The sequence below is a fragment of the Gymnoscopelus microlampas genome (assembly GCF_963454915.1).
Source record: "Gymnoscopelus microlampas genome assembly, chromosome: 24".
Classification (NCBI taxonomy): domain Eukaryota; kingdom Metazoa; phylum Chordata; class Actinopteri; order Myctophiformes; family Myctophidae; genus Gymnoscopelus; species Gymnoscopelus microlampas.
In genome coordinates, this window is record NC_139961.1 from 19,395,002 (window position 1) to 19,417,881 (window position 22,880).

General features: G+C 43.4%; 1 protein-coding gene across 1 annotated transcript in view; it reads left to right on the top strand.

The window, feature by feature from the left end:
• Window positions 1–22,880, top strand: part of LOC311041105 (von Willebrand factor D and EGF domain-containing protein) — a 94,083-nt gene that overhangs the window by 61,107 nt on the left and 10,096 nt on the right. The window contains exons 23-31 of the mRNA XM_084051579.1: window positions 4,378–4,863; window positions 5,474–5,644; window positions 13,933–14,345; window positions 15,376–15,907; window positions 16,805–16,900; window positions 17,428–17,523; window positions 19,987–20,082; window positions 20,746–20,841; window positions 22,555–22,650. Coding sequence (XP_083907705.1) covers window positions 4,378–4,863; window positions 5,474–5,644; window positions 13,933–14,345; window positions 15,376–15,907; window positions 16,805–16,900; window positions 17,428–17,523; window positions 19,987–20,082; window positions 20,746–20,841; window positions 22,555–22,650 — 2,082 coding nt within the window. The remainder of the gene's footprint in view (window positions 1–4,377; window positions 4,864–5,473; window positions 5,645–13,932; window positions 14,346–15,375; window positions 15,908–16,804; window positions 16,901–17,427; window positions 17,524–19,986; window positions 20,083–20,745; window positions 20,842–22,554; window positions 22,651–22,880) is intronic.

Consider the following 22,880-nt stretch of genomic DNA (forward strand, 5'->3'; position numbering starts at 1 on the left):
GTGTATAGAATCCCTCAGATGTTATTGTCAATCCAGGGCTTCCTGCTGGCTCAACCAGTTAAGGTATGGGTCACATAACCACACAATTCCAGGTTTGATTTCCAGCGCAAAGTATGGTCCATGGACCCCAAGGGGTCCTTGAGGGGGTTCCAGTGGGTCCCCAGCAAAATGAGGGCCAGTTTAACCACTTAACCCCTATTTTATAAAAATAAAATAAGTTAGTTTAATGAGAGAACGTATTTTCATTGATTGATTGATCAATACTGAATACTATTAACTCGCAAGTCCAATCATTTGTAAACACACAGGCTATCTGTGCACGTAGCCCAGACAACAAACATTCCGATTGTCTCGCAGCCCCGTGTAAACACGCCATTTCTCGTCAAAATTGGACGGTTCATTTACTTTTTCACACAGAAAATGTTCATCCCTTATGATCGTGTGTCCAACTGTTTGTAGACACACAGGGTAGGTGTGTGAGTGGCCCACAGAACAAATATTCAATCCGCGACATTCCATTCTCCAGTAGTAGCAGTTTGTAAACAGCGCGTCTGACGGAGCACGGCAAAAAATGGTATTTCCGTATCCGGGGGTGTTACAATGAAATATGTCACTGCGAGTGATGAACAAGAGCTAGATCTTTTATAAAATCAAATTAAAAACAATACCACGTTAATTACGTCAGTGGCAGAATTGGTATTTTGGAAAAAAATATTCTATTGATTGATTGGAAAAAAATGTTCTATTGATTGATTGATTGAATACTTTATTAGCAGTTTGTAAAAACAAAAGCACAGGAAAGTACTGTTCAATACAAGGTCTGCTAAGAGGATTTTAAACCCAAGAAAGCCTATGGCTTGTTTCCATTGGGGTCCTTTGTACTCAATTCACCGAAACATTTAATGACAGACAAATATACAATAGTATGCAAAACATCATATAAACCGTTAGAAATCAAAAATACAAATATGTACAGTAAACAGTTCGGGGGGGTAGGCTTGGACTTTTTACAGGGGCCAGTTTTGAATTGCAGCCACCTGTAAGTGCTCTTTTAGACTAAAGTGACTGAAGCGACTCAAGTCTCTTTATGTCTTTTGACAGGAGCATTCCGCATGTTGCTGGCCGTGCAGCAGAATGCATTGTTTGTGTCGAATTTGCGGGGAACGAGGTCGTGGGATCTCCCTCTGGTGTTTCTCTCAGTCTAGTGGGTTGGACAGGTACATAGGCACTGTTCCTTTGAGTATCTTAACCCATTAACTCATTCAGTGCCCAGCTTATTTATGGAATTTTGGCTCTGAGTGCCACAGCCAAAATTCATTGTGAAAAAAAAGGGCTTAGGAACCGAGATACAGCCTTTTTCAGTAAGAAGTTAAACAAAGAGTGAATGGAGCAGCAAATCTTCAAATCATCATATCTTGGGTTCTGAACATGTTTTAGACGTCCAGTGGCACTCGGGGCTTATATCCACTGGACGTTTTAGACGTCCAGTGGCACTGAATGAGTTAAGACCAAGAACACTTCCGCGGGCCAAATACACATCATCTTGGGGGTCCTTGACATGAAAAAGTTTGAGAACCACTGATTATAGCAACATACGTTTTTTCAAAACACTGTTAGGATTTAGAAGACATTTGTAGAATCCCCAGAAGCAAAGATTTAAGTTACAAATGTCCGCTTTAAAACAATAAATATACAAAGATTTGCACACATTTTCATGATTTAAAAAAGAAAAAGCAGATCTACAAGCTCATGCCACGCTATAAGCTTGTAGATCTGCTATTTTTGAATAGCCAAAGTATAAGATAATAGTTCAAGTGGTTGCAATCTAAAATGCTTTCCCGGTCTTAATGGGTTGAAGATGAGGCCCATATGAATGATTATGGAGCAGTGCATGGAGTGAGCGATCCGCACAGAGTACTTGCTATCCTTCCATCCTATTTGTCTGCAAAGTTGCCCTTTAATGTTCCTTGGCTCTGATCTGTCACCTCCTCTCTCTCTCTCTCTCTCTCTCTCTCTCTCTCTCTCTCTCTCTCTCTCTCCCCCCCCCTCATCTGTCTTCTCCTCTGTGGTGTTGTCAGGCGGGTGGGTTATGGTTCATGTGTGAAACATCCACAGCTGTTGTCAGGGCCGCTGGCAGCAGCAGAGCACAGCGCTGCCAGGGTCTGCTTTGCATTTCCAACAGGCTTAAAACCGGACGCACGCTTTACCAGCGCTGGACCAAGTACTCTGATCTACCACAGTGTACAAGTACTCTGTTCCAAATAAGAGTCCTGTTTTTTTTTTTTTTATATGACTTACTAAAAGTACCACAAATATTATTGTTGAAGCTAATTCTGGTCATCTGTGTAGTCATTTCACACCACTGATCAATGAAGTCTCATTGTTCCAGGGTCCCTGGAACAACATATTTTGAGATGGCCAAATACATGTAATTTTGGTCCTTGATATGAAAAAAGTTTGAGAACTGTTAGGATTTAGAAGACATTTGTAGAATCCCCAGAAGCAAAGATTTGAGTTAAAATGTTTGCTTTAAAAAAACATGTATTATATATCTCTGCTGTCCGGCAGGAACCAGCTGACTCCAAACTGTTCATTTTTCAGGAAATGAAAAAAAAAAACGAAACAAAAGTGGAGTTAGGAGGTTTTGTTCATCATTGATAAGAACAGCTGAATGGACCTCCAAGCTCACAATGAGGTTGGAGGTCTAAAGGGGGTGGAGCCTGGAGTCAGCAAAACCAGCTAACTCCACCCCTCTTTGCTGGAGTTAGCTGGTTTAGTAGAAAGTTTGAGGATCCAATGGAGTTAGCTGCTTTTGTCAGAAGCACTTTTTAATACTTTTCATTAGTTCAATATCTTTTTTACCAACACACAGACGTAAAGGGTGTTCAATAGCACTGATTTATGGAAAAAAAAATGCAAAAGCGGAAAAATGGAGTTAACTGGTTCCTGCCGGACAGCAACGATTATATTTTTTAAATAGCAGATCTACAAGCTCGTAGTGCGGCACTCGGTGCTGCGCTATGAGCTTGTATATCTGCTATTTTTTGAATAGCCAAAGAAATTTGAAATGACTCAGATGCGTTCCTGCGGTCTTAATGAATTAATAATCTGAAACTTCAAAGTAAAGTGTCACTGTCAGGTGGTGCAGCGACCTTGGCGCTTCAAGCTGGAAGCAGTTCAACTGTTGGAAAGGTGTACCGCCGGTCATTTGATCCTCCTGATTGTATGTGACAACCCGGTAACTTACCACCCGACGTTTGAATCATTAGTACAACCACGAGTCCATGTTTACCGTAGTTTCAGCTAAGCTATTTGTGCTAATAACGCAGATGACAGGACGTTTGAGCAGTGAGCACCAACATAGTTGATGGGTTTGAACAGTGCTGGCATCACGCTGTGTGAGAGCGCTGTGGACATGATATCCAAAACACTCCTCACCTCAAAAGTAATAAATGCAGCATTTCCCCCTGAAATGTAGTGAAGTAAAAGTGTACTGTAGAAAATGACAAATACTCACGTTAAGGTAACACTAGAAACTAATAATGGTAGCACTCAAGAAAAACTTTTTTTTTACTCAAGTACCATACAGTAAACATGGGATATTTACTCACATCACGACCCATAAAAACACTGTTGCAACCCAAAATGGGTTACAAGCCTTTGTTTGGGAAGCAGTGTTACATCGTGCGCCTGGCATAGCTGTGGATCAGTGTAGCATTGGGAGGAATCTCCTTGATGTAATGCACTGAATTGTGGCCCATGTTTTGTAAGGGCTTTTCATAAATATATCTCCTTCATGGGTAAGTGGTGCTCAGTGAATCGCTTTGCAAGACTAATATTGACCTTGACTTTGCCAACTGACACATTCAGGGGACTATCTGATAAAGTGCATGCACGAACGCACACACACACACACACACACACACACACACACACACACACACACACACACACACACACACACACACACACACACACACACACACACACACACACACACGGCCCATGACAGTGGGTCCTACTGTGCTAGCTGTTAGCTTAGCTCCCTGCCTGGCTCATAACCATGCCTCAATGACATCTACATACAAACTCTCTCTCTCACTCGCTCTACCTCTTTCCATCACCCTTTCCATCTCTCTCTCTCTCTCTCGGCTATTTGAGAATAGCCAACCTATATTTTGGAAACAATGGGGTCCGTGGCCTAATACACATTGATTTGGGGGTCCTGGACGTAAAATTGGTAGAAAAACACTGCCTTAGTGTTATTCAAATCAATATGTTTGTTGCTGTGCTGAAGAATAAAAGATAACATGACAATAAATATCTCTCTCTCTCTCTCTCTCTCTCTCTCTCTCTCTCTCTCTCTCTCTCTCTCAGAGGACCCCGGTCTAATCACCGTCAGGCTCATGAGCGCCACATCTGCTCCTCGTTCGACCGTCCCCAGGATCCCAGGTGTCATCCAGCGCCCGTCCAAACCAAAGCCAGAGCCTCCCCCTCGGAGGTCTCCGGGCGGTAGCCTGGCCCGCACCAGTCCCAACAACATCAGGCCTTACACTCCGGGAATAACCCCGGCCTCGTCCCAAACCACGGCTAACAATCCAAGGATTCTCACGCTACGCCCGTCTCAATCCGGGATCGACGACTTGAGGAAGACCCCGGGAAGCACACCAAACCACACCGACACTCCCAAGAAAGACCCAGGAATGACACCAGACCCGTCCCAGTCGAAGACATCAGATGGTTTGTGGAAGGGTCCGGGTATTATCCCAGATCAGGTCAAACCCGGTCAGTTCGCAGCGGGTGAGAAGGCTTCTGAAACCTCTGCTGTCAGCCCGCCAACGGGGAATGGGAAAACCCGTTCTGGTGAGTTTCAAAAGACTTTTATGCATGTTATACATTTGAAAACTTTGTGAAATGGGACATTCTGCATAATGAGTACTTTCTACTTTCGGTACTTTAAGTATATTTTGATACCAATACGTTTGTACTTTTACTCAAATTTTGAATTCCGGACTTTTACTTGTAACAGAGTATTTCTACATTGCAATATTGCTACTTTTACTTAAGTAAAACATATGAGTACTTTTTTCCACCACTGAATCTGAGAGTAATGTAACCAAATGGCCAAGATTATGGGTCAGTTTGTCCATTTGCAGTACTCTCAGAGTTAACAAATAATTAACCCAGCTGATTTCACTCAAGGAGGCCGCTGGCCCAATCATCTTTTATTAGGGGCCTCCCCACCCTACCTAAAATGCTCTCACCCTACCCAGAATGGGTAAGAAAACACAAAACTCAAGTTGTAAGGCTGCTTGAGTAATATGCACCATTGGTGGGCCCGGCCCAAGGCTAGGACCACACCAATGGAACCACACCAATGGGGATTTTACATGGTAGATTGGGGTTCCGGTATATACTGTAATTTAACATCCAGCACTGTGACATCATTATGTGGTGTTTGTGATGTCACCAGGTTCTGCGGTGTCCGTCGCGGCGAACGTGTCGTCGACGTGCGCCAGCCGGCCGTGTTTCCCCGGGGTGCAGTGCATCAACCGCAGACCGCCACACGTCGGATACGTCTGTGGACGCTGCCCGCCCGGGCTCCACGGCAACGGACGCACCTGTACCAAGACCGCCAAAACAGGTGAGCTTTTTTGAATTGATTTAAGGTCTCTTTAGCCGATTATTATTGTATTATTATCTATTCGCTACCGCTTATCCGGGGCCGGGTCACAGGGGCAACAGTTCCAGCAGAGAGTTCCAGGCTTCCCTTTCCCCGGGCGACATTAGCTACTTCATCCTGGGGGATCCTGAGGCGTTCCAAGGCCAGTGTGGACTGGAGATATAATCCCCCCATCTGGTCCTCGGTCTGCCCCTAGGGCCTGATGCCAGTGGGACGTGCCCGAAGGTCCTCCCTAGGGGAACACCGAGGTGGCATAATGTAGATGCCTGACCCACCGTAACCCATAAAGACCGGGAAAGCAACTGTGTCATTCTAGAGTTCTTTGGCTATTCAAAAATAGCAGATCTACAAGCCAAGGAAGCCACGTTGTAGACACGGATGTAAACAAAGGCTGTCTGGGGGCGGGGAGGGTCAATGGCAGGGAATGTGCTAATTAAAATGTTTTTCTATTTCATTATTCAGAATGGAACGGTGATGTTGCTTTTAGTTGTCTTTTAGATGGGTCCCAGGGACATTTTATGAGTCTCACAAAAATTCACAGCTTTTAACTTGTGTTTCATCTTATATGGTTATAATATGGTATTCATGCAGAACATGTATCTGAAAGAAATCTACACAATTCCAAATCTGACAACTGTAATATTTGCAAATTGTATGCAAACATAGAACAGTGCAAAGTATATGCAAACATAGAACAGTATATAAAGTAAATTAAATAGCACCAATATAGGCTTGCTATTTTAATATAGCAAAATATAAATATAAAATCGGCTATATAAATAGTATATTTTTATATTTCTATATACAGTACATATAAAAAATTGCTATATAAAATAGCTAAATAGGCTTGCTATTTTCTGTTGCCCTGCAGCAGGCTTCAGTATCTTTTTTGTTGGCATGTTACACCACTAACAACATTGAGTTTATTTTTAATTCACGTTTGTTAAATGTGTTACCCATACAATCAAGTCTGCTCACGTCACATTTCAACTGTGCGGACGGCCGCGGACGCTAGACGCTAACGGCCCTTGTTGTGTTATACGCAAAAATGTTACACAAAATTATTCGGTCTGAGCATGCGCAAAATGGCGGCGTCCATGGATTATTATTATCGTCTTTCTAAGGCGATTTCTACGTGGATTTTATTGTTTATAAAGTAGGATGTGGCCATGCAAAATGGTGGTGTCCCGTGGATTTGTAAAATATTCGCGGTAAAAAAAAAGATTTTACCGCAAATATTTTTTATTTTTTCTGTAGTTGGTGACAACTATATAGTGCGTCCCATGGACGCTACGACGGTGGCATGAATGCGTCCTTTCTCAATAATGTGCGTCAGAGACGCAGGACGCAGGCATACAGTATGAGCATCTCTGATGGAATGATGTAATTGTTTTGCATTAGTGCTCTCTCTCTCTCTCTCTCTCTCTCTCTCTCTCTCTCTCTCTCTCTCTCTCTCTCTCTCTCTCTCTCTCTCTCTCTCTCTCTCTCTCTCTCTCTCTCTCTCTCTCTCTCTCTCTCTCTCTCTCTCTCTCTCTCTCTCTCTCTCTCTCTCTCTGACCATCAGAAAACGTTACATTGGCAACGTTACATTGGCAAAACGATTTAATTTATTTCAGAAAAGACACAATGTAATTAATATTGATAATGTGTTTTTTTTATATCGTCTGTCACAATGAAATTGGGTGTGTACAACTCACAGTTGGGCGGTTTCAGAACTGTCTAGACATTTTAAGAAGATGAATTCGTTTCACGTCGAGGCTTTTGTTTTGACTGATTGGTTTTGTCTTGTTTTTGTTGGGTGTGATGGTGCTGTGATTACTGTGAGTCAATCCCAGTGGGTGGCCTGACAAACTGTGTACTGTAAATCACTTTGAATTCTGTGGAGAGTAGAGACTGCGACTGCATGCAACAATATCAACATCTGCTTGTTTGTCATTCGCATGCAGTTCCAACGCACTTAAACCATACATACTTTGTTGTACTTGCAATAAGGGAAATTATAGATGGATTATTGTAAATTCTTTCCCCAAACTGCCCCAGATTTTCCAAAATGTAACAATTTTAACATCACAACGTAGCACATGGTGACATGTACTGTACTGAGCTTGTACATCGGCTATTTACCTTTATTTTATTATTGTTTTTTCAACCCTGTCGCAATAGGGGGGGCACAGCCAAAGGTTAAGGCTATTTGGGGGTCCTATCTTGGCATGGAAATGTTTAGCGAACCCCATGCACTAGTGTTCATGTGGTTACTAGATGATTATACACGACATGGCTTATCATGGGGGTTGTGAGATCAAGTACAGTACTTAAGTAAATGTACTTATTGTAGTTACTTTCCACCACTGCAATAGAGCAGACAATGCCAATTTCTCAATCTTTTTTTATTTATTTCAAAGACCCCCATAGCTCTGAGAGTGTACAAATACGGGTCCATTTGGTTCTATTTGTACACTCTCAGAGTTAAAATACCTATAAAGGGTCTATTTGGAAGGCCCTCGAGGAACCATGAGGGTGCCCGGCCGCCTCGGACCCCACTTAGAGAACCACAGGCATAAACGGTTGTTTATGCCTGTGTCTCTCTCTCTCTCTCTCTCTCTCTCTCTCTCTCTCTCTCTCTCTCTCTCTCTCTCTCTCTCTCTCTCTCTCTCTCTCTCTCTCTCTCTCTCTCTCTCTCTCTCTCTCCTCTTTAAGTAACTGTTTTCATAACCGTAAGTTGACAGGAACACATTGAATCATCCAGTCTCAAATAGAGTTAACCACTTAAACCCTGTATCTGTACTCAGTTGACCGGGGTCCTCCAGGGCTCTGTACTAGATCCCTTAGTATTTCCCTCTTCCCTCTTCGTCAAATGTATTTGCCAATATTAGCAGATGCACAAACTTTTGTGAAACATTTTAACAACACACATCTTGTACGGGGGACGGGTGTCCATGGCCATATACATATACATGTTGGGGTCCTTGGCATAGAGAGAAGATTGAGACCCACTGGTGTGGAGGAACGGGGTGACTCTGAGCCTCGCAAATCCACTCTTCCTCATGATGTGTGTGGAAGTTGAGTGAAGCTTGAGGGAGTTCCCATCCGGACGGCTGACGTGCCTCAGATCTGGTTTCAGTCCAGCTGTGTGTTGTCACCAGTGTTTACACTGCTGTTCAGCTGCGGTTCAGACTGTTCTCGTTCAGCTCTGTTTTCCCCCTCTCTGGTCTCTCATCCTGTATGACATACAGTGTATGTATTGTACTGTACACCAGCCATTCGCTAACCTGTGGCCCGCAAGGGTTTTATTGAAGATATTTATTAAAGATGTCACAACATGTATTTTTTCACTTGCTCCGAACTTCTGGAACGGAGGCGTGTTGTACCTCAACCAATCATAACTCAAAGTTTATAACTCCTTTTACATAAAAATACACAAAATAAGATTTTGTTTAGATTTGTTTGGTATCTACAGTATTGTTAAGTGATATGCTAAAAAAAATGAGGCCTTTAAAGATAATGCAACAAAAGGAAAGGGGAGGCCTGCTTATTCCCACGGGGGAATGATGTTCTAATGAGCACTCAGGAGGGGGCAGTTAGGGATAAGTGTCTTGCTCATGGACACCTCGACACATAGCCGGGAATTGAACCTGGGACCTTGTATTTCCCAGCTGGCCTCGCCCCATAATGATAAGTAATATAAAACAAAATGCCATGCCATTTTTTTCCTTTTAAACCTGAACAATATGTTAGCACTGTGATACTGATAAATAGGAACTTAACCCAGGGGAACGCATCGGTAGCCTGGGTGCCAGCCTGCTTCGCTACGTTCGGCGGATTTTTTTTTCTCTCTGCGCTTCTCAGTCTGGAATGCCTCCTATCTCCAGGAGGCGGGACACAGCAGCCAAGGTTCGAAACCTACCGTGGCTTCTGATTGGTCTGTGGTGCGGGGCGGGACAAAAAAAACGGTGTTATCGTTTTGATTCGTCATTCGTTTGAACAACATCCAATCAGCAACGACGTTGCCTAACGTAACATACTGTATGTAGTTCCTGTGTAGTTCCTGTGTAGTTCTGCAAGACGAGTCAATCGGGGGCATTCCAGACTGAGAAGCGCAGAGAGAAAAAAAAATCCGCCGAACGTAGCGAAGCAGGCTGGCACCCAGGCTAACGCATCGGTGTCATTTTCAGATTTCTTTGGCTATTCAAAACATAGCAGATCTACAAGCTCATAGCACGGCACCGAGTGCCGCGCTATGAGCTTGTAGATCTGCTATTTTTGAATAGCCAAAGAAATCTTAAAAATGACAGAGATACGTTGGGTTAAAATATGAATGGGTTAAAACTACTAGACCATACCCGTAGGGGGATATGAGCACCCAAGGCCCGGTGAAGGGCGCAGGCGAAAGTACAGACCTTGCTGCTTGTTTCTCGCGCGAAACCTGGCAACGTCATCTCCCACTGTTTGACACATAATGCACACAGTTTAGCGCGAGCCGTCGCGCACACACACACACAACACGGAGATGCGACGCAGACACACACGCGGCCGTCGCGCGAACACACAGGCGCACGCCATCGCGAGCGCGCGCACACACACACACAGGCGCGAGCCGTCGCCGCGCCCCCGCACACACACAGTTAGATCTGCCGTTGTTTTTTAAAAGGCTAATAAACAGCTGAGATTTGGCGAAATTGAAAAACGGGCTTCGCAGTTAAGTTGAGATGGTAATGAGGAATGGCTGTGTGCAAAATAAGATCAAGTGCTCCAGCCAGTGAGGAGAAACGGCACACAGACGAACGAACGAAGGCCACAGAGGTTTGTGAAATTATAGGAGGATACTACGCTGGTTGGATTTCCTAACGGGCAGAACAGTAACACACTTATCTGCATTAGTTCTTAGGAGCGGCGCGCCTGAGGGCTGCTGCTGCTGCCTCACTCAGCTCTCCTCTATTGTACGGTCTGTTTACACACACGGCCGTGTTGCCAAATAATGACAGCAGCATCCTACAATGTGCACATGACACCACAGTGACCGGACTCAACAGTGATGAGAGGGCCAGCCGGAGGGAGATGGATGATCTGACCATATGGTGCCATGATAACAACCTCTCTCTCTCTGCATGTCCAGAAGATGCAATAAATCGTCCCTGTCAGGCGGAAAGCTTGTATGTCCAAAACGGTTATTTTTCAGGAATTGGGGGGGAAAACAGAACCTGTGTTTAGTTACAATACTTTTCATTGGTTCAATTTTTATAAAAACTCACTGACACACTTCACCACTTAAACTCTAGACATACACCTCAAAAATACACCTTAGATTAGTTTATATCAATCCCAGGTGCGTTATTTGGTATCTGGTATCTAAACTAGGTAAAGGTGAGTGCTTGATTTAATTTCAAACCCCCGGGCCCTGCGGGGCTTCTAAGCAATGCCCGCGCTCATAGGACCATAGACATATACAGTTAGACGCCTCCTCCGACACTGGGCCGTCTGTATCGCGGACGCCATATTAAAGGGGGCCACGCTTCTTGACTACTGGCCAATCACGGCGCGTCTTTTCCGAACAGGGAAAGACGCAGACGAACAGGGTATTTTTATACAACTAGATTCTGACAAGTCCCGGAAAAGACCCGATACAGGTCGCTCCAATGAACTGCAGTGGCCAATGAGGTATCTAGGTTTCTAAAAAAAAAGTTTAAAAATGGAGATATGTGGTTTCCATCCGACAGCGACAAAATCAGCATTGACTTCAGAAAGAGCCAAGGAAATCACATTCCATCAATGGGCCAACTGTTGGAATGGTTGATAGTTTTGGATCTCTTGTTATACATTTCAGACACTCCTCACATGGTCTTTCAACACCCGAATGCAATCCTCGAAGAAAACACAGCGGAGAGAGTGCACTTTACTGAAGACAGTTTCTCGCGGTTTGGTATGAGTTCCAAAACTATTGAGCGTTCTGACAAGACTGTATCACGGTGTGGTTTGGCAACCCGACTGCTCAAGACCGCAGACTGCTGCTACAAGGCAAAGACAACAGCAAAAATCATGTATTGGCACAGAATTACCACGTTACCTCATTACATTTACATCACTCACTGCTAAAGGAAAGCCCAAAACATTAACCACATGTGCCCTAGCGTCCCTATTCTGGGCATGTCATAATACAGTAGGTGAACAGTCGGTGAAAACAGGTGATCATTTTGAAAATAGCCAATCTACAAAGCTCACAACACTACGCGTTGTAAGCTTGTAGATCGGCTGTTTTCGCCAAAGCGATTTGGTGTAGATGAAAAATAGGGAGCAAAGTACAGACCCCCGAGGCACCCTGGTCAATAAAGTGTATAGGGTTGAAGTGGTCAAGGACAGTAGCCATCCCACTCATGTTCTGTTCTCGCTCCTTCCATTTAAAAACATTGTGGGAGCTGAACAGCTGATGTACCGTATATTGTGTATATACTGTATAATGTACTGGAGCCCGACCAATGCCAGATTTTTGGGTCCAAAGCCGATCCCGATTTTGGAAAGTCCTAGATTACACACAGGTGTTTTTGAACAATATTTTGTATTTAAAAAGTGCATCATTATGTTTTATAAACTTCCATTATACTATAATTTGTTTATATTTTAAAGTGAACTTACATTTATTTCCACCCTAAACCCTATTAAGAAATGTTCGACATGTTTGCCTATAATGGTATGTCCAGATTAGGGACACCAAGTTGAAAGTGGTTAACACTTGGGACAATTTGGCTGTATAATTGCCAATGTTTACTTTATATAGGCCTATATAATAATAATGATAATACAATTTTGTTTTGTTGGTTTTGGGATGGTGTGTCCTCTATGTGTGCAGAGCACACATATTTCATTGTGTATTATATAATACACATGACAGTACAGTTGAACTGGAGAGTGTTTAACCTGATGTGATGCGACCACTTGCCAGTTTCAATATTTTTTACTGTCCCTTTGTGTTGTTTGTAGAGCAATGCTGATTCTAAAATTCCCTATGTGATAATGTTCTAGTTAGTTACAAAGCAGAATCCATAGAGCATTTATCAGTGGGTCCTGGGTGGCTGATGTAACTTTCCCTTGCTCATGCTCAAGATATTTATTTTTACAACTTTTGTTATCGTGTTTTTGGCGTGCAAAAACATCTGTGATCCCCAGTCCTTAAAGGGGTATTTCATTTTAATGCATTTCTGGGGTAATTTTAAAATGGCTTTCGTGTGCACCCCAGTTAAGATTAAATTAATTTAGACTATTCAATGTAATACAAGGATCTTTAGATGAGCTCATAAAAGAATGGGCTCCACTTAGAATATTCTTTGGCTGTGAGTGGCCAGTGATAACCTGTACTGGTGTCTATGGATTTAGGTATGTATGCTTAATGGCATACCTTACTCTTTTCCCAGTGTGATGTTGTTTCTCCTGTTGTCTGGTGTGTTTTTAGTGCTGTGATAGTTTGTTTTATGTTTTGTGTTTTTCTCTGTTTGTGTATGGCGTTCATCTCTGTGGTCTGTACATGTTGGGAAGCCAGCGTATGTTTATACAATATGTGTATGCTGTTCCTGATATTATTTGTGGTGTTAAATAAAAAAACAAAGCAGGGGAAGGTTTAATATTTAGATATTTGATATTCTCTAGATCAGACCCCCCCCCCTCCTATACAAACCCATTGTAACTTTAAACTGCATTTGAATCATGCTAAACTAATTGAAAACACACATTCCTGGTTCTGTTGACTGATACTGTCCCTCTAATGCGTGAGGGGGCCGTGACCTTTCAATTGCTTTCTTCATTATAATGTTTTAATGTTTTTGAAAATACTAAGATTAAATCAAATTAAAATAAATCTTATGAACAAAAAAGGGTTTCCAAAGAAGTACTGCTTGCCAGGGTCTGTCTAGACTAGACAGACTCTGATGAAGACCTTCTACTGTAGGTCGATACGCATTGGTCATATTTTGTTGCCTTGCTCTAAATAAATTATAATTTTTTTCACTTAAGACGGAGTCCCTTGGAATTTATTTCTTTGCAAGTCTACATTTCACACCTTTAGAAGTACTTCTTTGGAAACCCTTTTTTTGTTCATATATTCCTACCTGTGTCACCAAAGAGCACCTATCTATCAGAGAAACTGAATGATCCCTGCAGCGCTTCTTTTTTTCTCTTTTTAAAATATATCTTAATTTGTCTTAAAATCGTTGTCTTTCTTCCCCCACCGGTGATTCATCTTTTCATCTCCTCTCTCCCTCCAGCGTCCAAAAAGCTGCCTCACCAGCAACAGACGCTGGGCAAGAAGATGGGTCGATCCCCGCACGGCCACGCCAACGGCAAAGTGTCCCAGCTGCACCTGCCGGCGCTGCCCGCCAGGCACGGAATCAAACACCTATCCTCCTCTGTCACCAGAGCCAACCGGGGAGAAGCGTCGTCGCCGCCGCTGCTGTCCCCCCCCGCCGGGCGGGGAGGGGGGACGGGGAGGAGGGAAGCTGTGACCGCCGCCGCCTCGAGAAACGCCCCTAAAGGCTCCGTCGGGGTTCTCCGCGTCGCCACCACGGACGACCACGTCACGCGCCAGAGCCCCGACCCCAGGGCTGCCGCCTCCACCTTCTCCAGGGCCGGTGTAACCGCTCCCCGGGAGCCGGTGGAATCGTATTCCATCGTCTCCAAGGTGAGTGAGTGTCCAGTCCAGTGCAGTTTATACCATTAAGACCTGAGGCCGATTCTACAAATGCCTTCTAAATCAGTAGTTCTCACACTTTAAAGATTTAAAAAAAAAAAATTCAACTAGCAGATGTACAAGCTTGAGCTATTTTATGAATGGCCAAATCTAAAATGACAAAGTAGTTAAATTAGATGTGCCGTTGATGTGTCTGTGCAACGCATTCAACTGAATAACAGTTGCAAGTAAGTTTCATGTCCCACCCAGGATTTGAACCCAGGTTTCCCCATGCTTTTCCCGTAGAGCAATCCAATCCACGCCGGCACATTTTAAAAAAGTAGTGAAGAACTGAGAAATTGCAGTACAATACTCAAGTACATTTTTTTTTAAATAAAAACAACATATCGAAAGGATATTGCATTAAGCTATTTTTGTGTTTGTTTGGTTTCTGTTTTCATAGTATTTTCATTACATATATTTTAGAAATTGTATTTCTAAATGTTATTTGATTGTTGAGCAATGAGGGATAAGACTAGATACGTTTTTAACTTCCTCCTATGCCCTTTTAGAACACCCTAGAGTGCAACTTGTATTTGTTTTCATATTTGTATAGTTATTATTTCTTCAGCCTTGTTTGTGGGACCAGAATAAGTGACTGGTCAGTAGACCTCAAGACCCATGTGAGGTTTTTGGGAGGTAAAAGCTCTATGTACATTGGTGCCATTCCATTTAAAGACTTAAAAACAAACATTAACATCTTAAACTGAATCCTCTATCCTGCTTGGCCTGGGGAGATATTGCGCGATTCTGATGACTTCAGCTTATAATACATTGTCAATGATTGGTGAGCGGGGGGGTAGTGACAGGTGGAGCGTCAAGCGGGCACGCTCCCATGAAACGAAAGTGGTAATTGTTCTGTGAAGAAAGAAAACGGACATATTTCACATTTAAACCATACAGCTCATGCTCTTGTCCTTACTGACTTCTCCAAAAAAACACCAATTGATGGCAAAGGTTTCTGCTAATGTCTCACATGCAGCAGTCAACTGGAGTGGTGCCATCCAGCAGGTTATTCGATACGCCCCACCCAGCTCCAGAGGTATATCCTGGACCCCATAGCGTCACCAACCTACCCAAACAGCCCCACCACCTGGCCACCACCCAGCCCAAACCCTGGACCCCTCCCAAACGCGTGGTCCCTCTGACCGCCGCCCTGACCGCGCTCTCCTACTCCGTCTCCGAGTCCGACTTCTCCGCGGACGGCGACCTTGCGGACCCCTCGTACGACTACCATCCGGAGGGCCTGGGGGACCCGGGGCTCGTGCGGGTCCTGCCCAGTCTGGCCCTCACCACGGCGGGCAGAGGAACCCACCACGGCGCCTACGTTCTCCACAGGGGCGCCTCCGTTCAGCCCGGGAGAGGAGCCACGGCGATGGGGATCAGAGCGCCTTCCTCTTGCGCCGAGCGGCCGTGCTTCCCCGGGGTGCTGTGTGAGGAAGTCAGCGGAGGAGAGGGGTATCGGTGTGGCCGGTGTCCGGCCGGATACATCGGAGACGGACGCGCGTGTAGAGGTAAGGCTCTCAATCTCGTGAAGCAGTGTTATTTAACACAGGGGTCTTCAACAGGGGGTCCGGGACCCCTAGGGGGTCCTCAGAGTTACTATAGGGGGTCCGCCAAAATCTTTGTGTGATATATAATGTTTTTCCTTAACCACTTGAACCCTAGCATCCCTATTCTGAAGAGAACTTTAGCCAAAAATAGCAGATCTACAAGCTCACAACGCTTTGCGCTGCGAGGCGTTGTGAGCTTGTAGATCTGCTATTTTTGGCAAAGAGGTATAGGTGTAGATGGAAAAAAGAGCAGACCAATTAAACAAAAGAAAGTTTCATCTTCAACTCAATTTTATACAATATAGAGGGGGTACCTGCTTCATCTCTCTCAGTCCTTGGGCTGAAAAAGTTGAAGACTGCCCAATGATAGTCCACGATTCGCCTCATCGGTTGACGACCCCCTCCGTCGATAACGCCGGGAAGTCTCTGAGACTGGAGCAGCCATTTTTGTTTTTGCTTTTCTTTTCTTTTCAATTATTAGTTTAGCTCTCCTCCCAAAACTGTCAAGTTTAAATGACACTGTACTTTAAAATAAAGCCTGTGTTGACTATTAATAACGACTAATATAAAGGTTTCAAATAGCATTGATCAGTTTGTGTGCATTTTTCAGTTCATTGTTCACAAACAGCATGACAGTGCCCTGTAAGGTTGTAATGCGGTTTAACCACTTTAACAATGCCATGCAAATTTGGGGCATGTCATTATAGATGGAAAAAAAGCGAAAGAGCAAAAAATATTTGGAAAATAGACAAGCTCACAAAGCACTGCATTGCAACACATGATGTAGTGGTTACGTGTTTATTAAGTGGTTTATTAATGTGGTTTAACAGCCTTATGACGTACTTTGTGTGTCCACAGGTGTGTGCAGGTTGGCGTGCGGCAGGAACATGGAGTGTGCGGCCCCCAACACATGTCGCTGTAAAGCAGGATACACAGGAGTGGACTGTCAGACAGGTAAACATGTTAAGAACACGCACGCACGCACGCAAACACACACCGTCACATCCAGTGTGTTTCCTGGAAAGTGTCCCAGCTGTTATGTTGTCATGTGTTATGTCTCCACATCTGTCTCCATCTATCCATCCTCCAGTCTATTTCTCTGTCTGTTTGTCTGTCCTACTGCTTGTCTGTCTGTCTGTCTGTCTGTCTGTCTGTCTGTCTGTCTCTCTCTCTCACACACACACACGTACGCGCACGCACGCGCACACACAGACACACGCGCACGCACGCACGCACGCACGCACGCACACACACACACACACACACACACACACACACACACACACACACACACACACACACACATAAAACGTCTGTTACTCTACCAAGTATCACCAATGCCATACACTTCAAAAATTGTATATCAACATGACACCCAATCTCTCTCTCTCTCTCTCTCGCTCTCTCTCTCTCTCTCTCTCTCTCTGCCTCTCTCTCTCTCTCTGCCTCTCTCTCTCTCTCTGCCTCTCTCTCTCTCTCAGCCATATGTGAGCCTCAGTGTGAGAATGGAGGAGTGTGTGTGGCTCCAGGCGTGTGTGACTGTCCCGCTGGTTACCATGGTGAAACCTGCCAGGAAGGTAAACAACCAATACCATCACGCATTAGGCCACAGACGCCCATTTTAATACCATTGTTTTCTATCTCTGGGACCCCGATCTTCCAGTAAGGCTCCAATGATTTAGCTGGGGACCCCCTGGAATCCCCTCAAGGACCCTTGGTGGTCCCTGGACCACACTTTGAGAACCAGTGATTTATACTACCATGGATTTAACCGCATGAACCCATAGCATTCCTATTCTGGGGGCGAACATCAGCGATCTACAAGCTCACAGCACATTGCAACCCGACATGTTTTTTTTCCCTGATGAATTGAGTACAAAGGACCCCAATGGAAACAAGCCATAGTGCTTTCTTGGGTTTAAAATCCTCTTAGCAGACCTTGTATTGAACTATACTTCCCTGCGCTTGTCTTTGCAAACTGATAATAAAGTATTCAATCAATCGATCAGCTTGTAGATTTGGTGTAGAGGGACAAAAGGAGTGGACCAAGTATAGAGCTCTTGGGGACCCCAGTCAACTAATAGTCCAGGCAAACTAGCGTTTCACAACAAAGTCATTGTAACAGATTATTTTCCCCATAATTTCTACGAGTTGTCCAGAACTCCATACTAAAAGTCCTAAGATATCCTGGCTGTGGAAATATGTTTAATTGACGTTGACTCACCATCATTTTACATGGCTTTTTGACAATGCAACTAGGATTTCTTAGGACCTTTTAGTATGTTGTTCTGGACAGCTCATTGAAATGATGTATGGTGGAAGACAATCTGTTACAATTACTTTGATGTGAAATGCTGTTAGAATATCTTGTAATAACATCCTGTAGTTCTGTTATATTAGTTCAAACATGGCTAATTATTATTTTTTTAAATATATTTTATCTGAATTCCTCACCTCAAAATATATTTGGAAGTCAATTGAAATCTCAGACAAATGAGAATTGGACTCACCATCATTTTGACAATAATTGGCAGCCATTTTGGATTGATGCCAATTGAACATGTTTCCGCAACTAGGATTTCTTAGGACGTTTGGTATGTTGTTCTGTTGACTTCATAGAAATAATCTGTGAAGAAAAAAAGTCTTTTACAACTACTTTGATTTTGAGGTCCAAAATGAGCTAGTTTGCCTGGACTATAAGTAGTTTTTTTTTAAAGTGGTTAAATAGTCCTATTGGTCTATTTATCATGCTTTGTTGTTGTTACTGCTCTCGTGTAGATGTGTAATTTCGTAAGGGCCTAATAAGCAGATGAAAGGGCTTACGCTCGGCGGCGGCGATTATTATGCTAACAAATGACTCGTTCATCTGTCATGATCGGTGCTGATCTCATTTATCATGCTGCACAAGCCATGTGAGGCCTGTGATGATGTGCACATGATTAGAATGTGACCAGCTGTGCCATCTGGTTTGTTTGTTATAGGTGCCCCCTGCTGGGCGACTCGGTTCAATGCAGGCTTTGTTGTTTTTCCCCCTCATGGTCCATTCCATAGATATATATAAAGGCTAGATGACTCACCAGCGCTGCTGGCCAATGGAGTACGACGTCGCCACATGGCGGCCATCTTGGGACGGTCATTCATAACATTATGTCTATGGTGCATATACTTTGAAATAACCATAGCGTGCTCAATTTTCATCCGATTTTCAAACGGTTTGGTGTTTTGTAAACACAAATGATGTAGTTATGATATTATTGTATTAAAAAAAAAAACATGATTATAATTATAAGTATGCAGTATCATAACTACATCTTTGGTGTTTACAAAACACCAAACCGTTTGAAAATCGGATGAAAATTGAGCACGCTATGGTTATTTCAAAGTATATGCACCATAGACATAATGTTATGAGTGACCGTCGCAAGATGGCCGCGGTTGAGCTACGCTTGCGCCGCCCCCTTGAGCCATCTAGCCTTTATATATATCTATGGTCCATTCAGCCTCTGTGGATGCAGTGGTGTAAAGTAACTAAGTACATTTACTCAATACTGTACCTAAGTACAATTTTGAGGTACTTTTACTTTACTGGAGTATTTCCAATTGTCTATACTTTTACTTCTACTCCACTACATCTCAGAGGCAAATATTGTACTTTTACTCCACTACAATTATTTTAAAGATTTAATTACTAGTTACAAAACATACATTAACCACTTCAGCCCTATATACATTTCGGCCATTTGTATAATAGCAGATCTACAAGCTCACAATGCGTATATATATTTGCATTGTGAGCTTGTAGATATGCTATTTTCACACTATTTATCCGTGGAACCGAGTGAAACAAATACCTCAGCTCCTACAATTCCAAGTTCTTGGGTCAGGGTGGGTGGGGGTCCCCATTTCAAATATGATTATTTTGGGGGTCGCGGCCGGAAAAGGTTGAGAACCACTCTGCTGTATACAGCCCTATACAATCTATACAAATATGTACCGTACGTACAGATGAATCAGTGCTAGTGACGTGAATGTGTGTCCAGCTCTGTGCAGGCTGCCGTGTGAACACGGAGGGACGTGTGTAGGACTCCAGACCTGCTCCTGTCCCTACGGCTTTGTAGGACCTCGATGTCAGACCAGTAAGTCCTCACAAATACCTTTTTTTTGTTTCTTATCCAGAGGGATAATCAGGGCCCAGTTGAAAATATTGAAAATGCACGCGGCTCACCGTGGGCCGTTTGTATTTTCAAAACATGTTTAGTTTAATGGTCAATCAATGGATTGTGTTCCTGCTTGGATCAATGGAACTAATGTAGTATACTTTAAGTTCTTATTTATTGGTATTACTATGAAAAAACAACAAGGTTTTAAAGAAAAAATGTCATTTACATAATTATTATTATCTTTAATAATTGTTTATTATTAAAGTTTATTTAATTGTTTATTGCCTTGAAAAGACACCTATTCTCTCAGGCTCATGGCAAATAGTTGTTTGTTGTTTTGTTTGGTTGTTTGTTTGTTGGTTATTCATTTTTTAAAATATAAAGAGTCCTTGGGTTCATGAAAGGCGCTAAATACTGTAAATGTATTATTATTAATAATATTTGTTATATTCTCAATAGAATATGAGTGTTTTGACGATTATGTGCTTTTTTTTTGTGTAGAGATATATTGTGCGTGTAGTGATACATTGTGTGTGTGTGTGTGTGTGTGTGTGTGTGTGTGTGTGTGTGTGTGTGTGTGTGTGTGTGTGTGTGTGTGTGTGTGTGTGTGTGTGTGTGTGTGTGTGTGTGTGTGTGTAGTGGTGTGTAATCGTCACTGTCACAACGGAGGACAGTGTGTGTCCCCTGATGAGTGCAGCTGTCAGCCTGGCTGGACCGGACCCTCATGTCAGACAGGTGTGTGTGTTTCATTAACACATTACCCGCCAATCCCGTAGTCCTACGGGCCGTTAAATCCAACCGTTAACCGCCAATCCCGTAGTCCTACGGGGTGGGTGTTTTCCCATGTTAAATCGTGCAGGTGCAGATTCCGTTTTTTTTTTGCACTTCCGGTTTCGAAGGGGGCGGACCGGAAACGAAATAATACTGTTTCCGGTTTTTGTCCCGCCTCCGTTTCCTGTCTAGCGATCAACTTTGGAAGCCATTATCTCGGCTTGTTATTTTGCTCTCCGCATCCCCCATTGTAGCGTTTTGCTCTCGTTCTCCAAAATGGAGGGTCGGATCGCGTCGCCGTCTTCGGCGTTTTGTAATGTCGGATCCCGTGTTTGTGTCGAACCAAATGAACGCGGATTTTAAACGGATTTAGCGGGGCCCATGGCGGAATCAAAAAAACAAAAAAGGTAAGAAAAAGCTTGGCACTACGATGGACGTTCTGAGATTAGCCGTTGGCGGGGGATGTGTTCATTAACCACTCAGACCCTGTACTTGGTACAACGGACCTGAGTTGCACTGTACTCTTTTTTGCCATCTACACCAAATCTCTTTGCCGAAAATAGCCGCTCTACAAGCTCACAGCCTGTAGATATGCCCCCCCCCCCCCCGCCCAGAATAGTGATGCTACAGTATAGGGTTCAAGTGGTTAGAGGACCACTACACCCATTTTCAACCTATGTTCATATAAATGGTCCTCACTAATGTTCGTTATAAAATGGTTAATCTTTTGTCTATTCAATCTGTGTCTCAGAGGAGGGCTGTGGACAGTTCAGAAACCCGCCTACCAGTGACTTCATCGGTAGGCAGGTTTGTTCACAGGCCCGGATCTAGCCCAGTTTGCGCCTTAGGCAAGCTTTCTTTGACGAGTGATGGAATACTGATCGCGCAAGTGTCATCATTCATTTCAGAATACTACACCCCCCCCACACACACACACACACACACACACACACACATTTTGGCTTGTTCATTTCAAACAAGATTTCACGATTTTCTTTTTTGCATTCTGACTTTCCAGGAATAGAAAGCCTGCAGTTTCTATATTAGCTTTGATTCCCTATCGATGATGTCACTGGTAGGCGGGTTTCTGAACTGTCCACAGCCCTCCTCTGAGGCACAGTAAATGAGAACAATTTGCATTAGTGAGGACCAATTATATGAATATAGGTTGAAAATGGGTGAAGTGGTCCGTTAAGTCACGGAAACGTCCATGAAAAAAGAAAAAAACATTAACATGTATTAACTATGTCTAAAAGGTTATGTGTACATAGGAGATACAGTACAGTATAACACATGCCAGCACGGTGAAAGTAGACAAGTGATGGATTATGGAACACTCTAACACTAAGACACAGTGTGCTATGTTGTTGAGACACTAGTGTGCCACCAAGTTCATTCACTGCACTATTCGTTCATTCACTGCACTAATCTTACTCGTGCTGAGATATCCATGCTGACATTTTAATGTAAAAAAGGTTGGCCGTGCTATGAACCACCGATGCTGATATTGTCTTGCAAAGAAAGCCACCCGCCAAAGTGTCTGGTGGCTTCCAAAACTATGTACCTGTATTTAGTACTTGGCTGGTGTTACATTTCAGACTGTGTGCATGTATCTTTGCAAGCATGTGTACAGTATGTATGTAAAGGCGTTTAATGTTTATTATTTTGTGTCCACAGCACTGTGTTCTCCTGTGTGTCTGAATGGAGGCGTGTGCGTTCGACCGGACACCTGTGAATGTCCACACGGCTTCTATGGCTCACAGTGCCAGAACGGTAACGATTTAATCAATCAATCAAACAAACAAGCAATTGAGCAATCAGTGTTATCATTAAAACAATAATAATATTCCACCATTTAGCATAGGATTTTTGTATTGCTATTTTATGTACATTAAGTATTAGTAATTATGAATAAACAACTGCGCTTCCCTGGTATTCATGGTATCCATTGTCTTTATCTCTCATTACATCTCCTATCTCCTCACCTCCTCTCGCTCTCTCCA